The sequence below is a fragment of the Salvelinus namaycush genome, chromosome 35 (assembly GCF_016432855.1).
Source record: "Salvelinus namaycush isolate Seneca chromosome 35, SaNama_1.0, whole genome shotgun sequence".
NCBI lineage: Eukaryota > Metazoa > Chordata > Actinopteri > Salmoniformes > Salmonidae > Salvelinus > Salvelinus namaycush.
The window spans coordinates 13,690,571-13,694,883 of NC_052341.1; the positions used below are offsets into that span (position 1 = coordinate 13,690,571).

The window sequence follows — 4,313 nt, forward strand, 5'->3', positions numbered from 1 at the left end:
ATATTTGGCCTAGTCTTCAGTCTGCAATCAGCTGTGCCCCAGTGTTGACAGCATCCATAGCGGGTTCTCCAAAACCAGAAGAGACAATTCCCCTATTGCGAACACCCTATATAGTATGGGAAATAGGATTCTCATAAAATTGTTTTATATTTGGAATAGGGTGCCATTTGGGATGCAAAACTTTGTATCCAAGCAGATCAGTGGTGAGTGGTCTAGTCTACTTTGTTGTAGACAGTAACCAATGCTATGGTCATTCCAACAGTGTCCAATAAACGAAAACACTGTACAACATTAATGAGCCTGCTGTAACAAACAACGTGAATGTTCTATGAAGTGGATGAGTCTTATGAGACTGATTATCACTATGCACTGGTCTGACAGCTGGTATAGAAATCCACTATTTTACCCATACACTGCCTGTTCTTTAGTTAATCATGCTTAAGGAATTCAGCCTGCCAAACTTAAGACTCAATAAAGGCCACAATTAGCATGCAGACATTCACTTTCCTTACAACTCTAGCCATCAGAAGAGTACTATAATAGTCTACATCTATTATAATATTCTTGTCCCTAAGGTATGAAATGCCATTGGGTAAACTAGTGGTGGAAAAGTAAGATGCATGTTAAAACTCATACACCCAAATTCCATTGCTATCAGGAAACCAGGCCCAGGTAAATTCCAGGATCAGCATAACTGTGTGCGAATGCGTATTTTTTCCCCTAGTATACACTTTAGTCAACACCTCTACAAATTTTTTTTTTTTGGAGGGGGGGGTTGTGCTTCAGCTTATTACTATACTGAACAAAAATAGATAGTGTTGGTCCCATGTTTCATGAACAGAATTAAAAGAACCCAGAATTGTTCCATAAGCAAAAGCTTATTTCTCAATTTTTTTACATCATTAGTGAGCATTTGTCCTTTAACAAGATAATCCATCCACCTGACAAGTGCGGCTTATCAAGAAGCTGATTAAACAATATCATTACACAGGCACACCTTGTGCTGGGACAATATAAGGACACTAAAATGTGCACAAGATAATGCCACAGATGTCTCTAGTTTTGAGAGCACATGCAATTCACATGCATGTGTACTAGAGCTGTTGTCAGTGAATTGAATGTTTGGGCCTCCCAAGTGGCGCAACAGTCTAAGGTCATGTTTCGGAAGACACATGGCTCTCAACCGTCGCCTCTCCTGGGTCCGTAGGGGAGGTGCAGCAATGGAACATGACTAAGTACAAATTGGGGAGAAAAAAACATTGTTCATTTCTCCACCATAAGCCACGTGTCATTTTAGAGAATTTGTCAGTACGTCTAACCGGCATCACAACCGCAGGTAACCACGCCAGCCCAGGACCTCCGCATCACCTGTGGGACTGTCTGAGACCAGCCACGCAGACAGCTGATGAAACTAGATCATCTCTATTAAAGCCCCTTTGTGGGGAAGAACCCATTTTGATTGGCTGGACCTGGATCCCAAGTGGGTGGGACTATGCTCCCCCAGACACGTGCCCCAGCCGGGTCGCGTGGAATGCATAGATTAGCACCTAATGATTCTTTCAATTGACCGATTTCCTTACTTGAACTGTAACCCAGTAAAAGCGTTGACATATGACTTTATATTTCAGTATAAATGAATCTTTCTCTGAGGTAAGCACAGGTCTAAGAGATTGGATAGGTGTAAACAGTCACCACCCTAGTTGCCACCAATTGCAATCTGATTACATCATTTCTGGAGTATTGGTACTGGGCCCATCTGTAGTCAGTAACTTTGATTTGACAACTCCAGAGCCACGCCATTTCAAATTTTTAGGGCCAGTTTCAGACGAGTAAGCATAGCCCTAGACTTAGAGTATTTTCATTGAAAGTGCTCCAAAATCCAGGACTAGGTTTCATCCGTCTGGGAAACCAGCCCTTCAAATGAATCCATAGTAAGTTAATTCAGCATACATTCACTAATGCCTTGTTCCAATTATGAGCCACAAAGCATTTACATATCAGACAATTTACTGTAGTGGCACAACAACCAAGACAAAATGGGTTTCCTCTTTATTGCAATTCACTGTACACAAAGACTGTCCTCTACTTGAGTTCCTTCACAGCCAGACCTGAAGAGAGAAATGAGAGATGGTTAAAAACTACATGTGCATTGTGTCCAGCCTCACTGCATACTTTCAGTGGTAAAGTTACAAATTAACTATTAACATGATTAGAAACACTAGTGTTCAGGAAAGAGTAGAATGCTCAATCTCTAAATTTGGTATTGATATTTGACAACTCGAGGCAAGCAGTGTTTTTCTATCAGAACCCACCCCCCCTAAAAGCAATGTTTCAGTTTTGTCCAGATTGAAAGGTCAACATTTAGGCATACACATGTCAGTGAACCGGTGGAACTCAATTTCTGATAGTCGAAACCAAGCACTAGGCCCATCCTTATTCTGGCAAGCGTGTAAATGCACCACACGCACCAAGCAGCATGTAGTGTTTGGACAACTTGCACAGCAACCAATAGGATTACTTCATAACCACATTCAATTTGTGACCACTATGCATTGACAAGAGATCAACATCTTTAGACCGGACATTGTCACTACTCTTCGGGATTCAAGGTCTTTCTAGACGTACCTATAAAAACGCAAGATGCTTCTGTTTTACTATCCCAACAGTGAACCACATTCCATGAGGTGATGAAAGATGAGAATCTTACCTGGGGGCAGGGACTGCTTCAGCTTCTCAGCCTTCTCCTTGTCTGTGATGACAAGGGTGTACAGGTACCTGCTGCAACGCACCTTGAACTTAACATTGTCCTTGTTCTTCTTGATCTTTACGGCTGTGGGACAAGTAACAATACAAATGAATCTGAACATTCAACACCATGGTTTGCAGTTGGAATTTCAACGCAAAATACTATGTGGGTGCAGAAATCAAATTAGTCACATGCTTCGTAAACAGTGAAATAAATGCTTACTTAAATTACTATAAATACCATAAGCTTTAGTCCGAGCAGAGTAGCTCAAGTGGGCAACGCAATACTTACACTTGGCATCCTTCCTTCTTGCTGTAAGCAGGAAATCTTTGATTTCTTCAATTTTGCGTGGCTAAAATTAAACAGGTAAAGAATAAGTACACAGCAGGTTCACCATTTTCTGCAACAAATAATCACCCAATCAGAGGTAACCTCAACGTAAGGACCTTAACATGGCATGATAACTAGCTATGTCAGCAATGTGGTTAACTAGCCACGGGGAGAATAACTTTGTAAAAGTAATACGAAGATTGTCAGTGGACCGGTGGAACTAAAGATTCTGGTTAAATCGAAACTTAGCACTAGGTCCATCCTTATTCTGGCAAGCGTGTAAATGCATCACATGCACGAGACAGCCTGTGATGTTTGGACAACTTGCGAAGACATGCTCTGTTGGCTAGCGAAGTTAACATTGGCTAGTTATACTAACTAGAACATCGCTGACAGTCAGATATGCCTTTCACTGCAAATTATTACCGCTGGATTTGTTGACATTTCAGTTCACGTTAACGAAAGACACATTACACCACCTCAGTTTGTTAGTTAGCGGTAGCCAACGTTAGCACATTGTTAAGGCCGCACCGGCTGTGGCCCGTACAAGCTATTAGCCTACTCGGCTAGCTACCATAACTAGCTGTGGCAACACGGCAAAGACACGTTAGCGGTAACGTTATGCCCATTTTCGTTTATTCACACTAGCTTATTGAAATGTGTTTATCGTGCAATTATAGATATATAAATGTAACGAAAACGGTCCTCACCATCTTGCCGTGTCTGCGGACTGAAGCCTGGAACACGGAAGAAATACAAGGGTTAGTTTACAGATATTTAAAGTCTAATAACAATCAATGGGAAACCAAATAACTGTCGAATTATGTGGACTAATGTTTCTAATATCATTGTTTAATTCTGTCGTGGACGTATTTGTCAGTTACAAGAAGGATGAACAATGATTTTACTTTCCATTCTGTATGTATGGAAAATGTGCAACTTACACAGCCTGCAAGGAGGGGATGAAGAGGGTGGGACTTCCGCTGACGCAAGCTTTATAGTCAAGCTACGGCGAATCATGGAGGACAAATGTAATACGGACTACTTTCTCCAAAGAGTATGGATATACTGATGTGTCTCTCCGCCCTAACAATGGCAGTTGTTGTCCACAAAGCGACACTGTCCAGCCCGCCTATCATGTCTTTGGATTGGTGTATACATCTCATTATTGTAATAATTTCTGAATATTCGATAACGGTTGTTGACGTTAACCGCCGGTATTCAATAACGAGACGCT

General features: G+C 41.4%; 1 protein-coding gene across 1 annotated transcript; it reads right to left on the reverse strand.

The window, feature by feature from the left end:
* Positions 1-1,991: 1,991 nt before the first annotated feature.
* Positions 1,992-4,091, reverse strand: rpl38 (ribosomal protein L38). Its single transcript, XM_038975180.1, has 5 exons — positions 4,021-4,091; positions 3,787-3,813; positions 3,038-3,098; positions 2,708-2,830; positions 1,992-2,108 (listed from the first exon to the last, which is right to left on the reverse strand). Exons 2-5 carry the CDS (start codon positions 3,787-3,789, stop codon positions 2,083-2,085), a joined length of 213 nt encoding a protein of 70 aa, XP_038831108.1. The 5' UTR covers positions 3,790-3,813; positions 4,021-4,091; the 3' UTR covers positions 1,992-2,082.
* Positions 4,092-4,313: the final 222 nt, after the last annotated feature.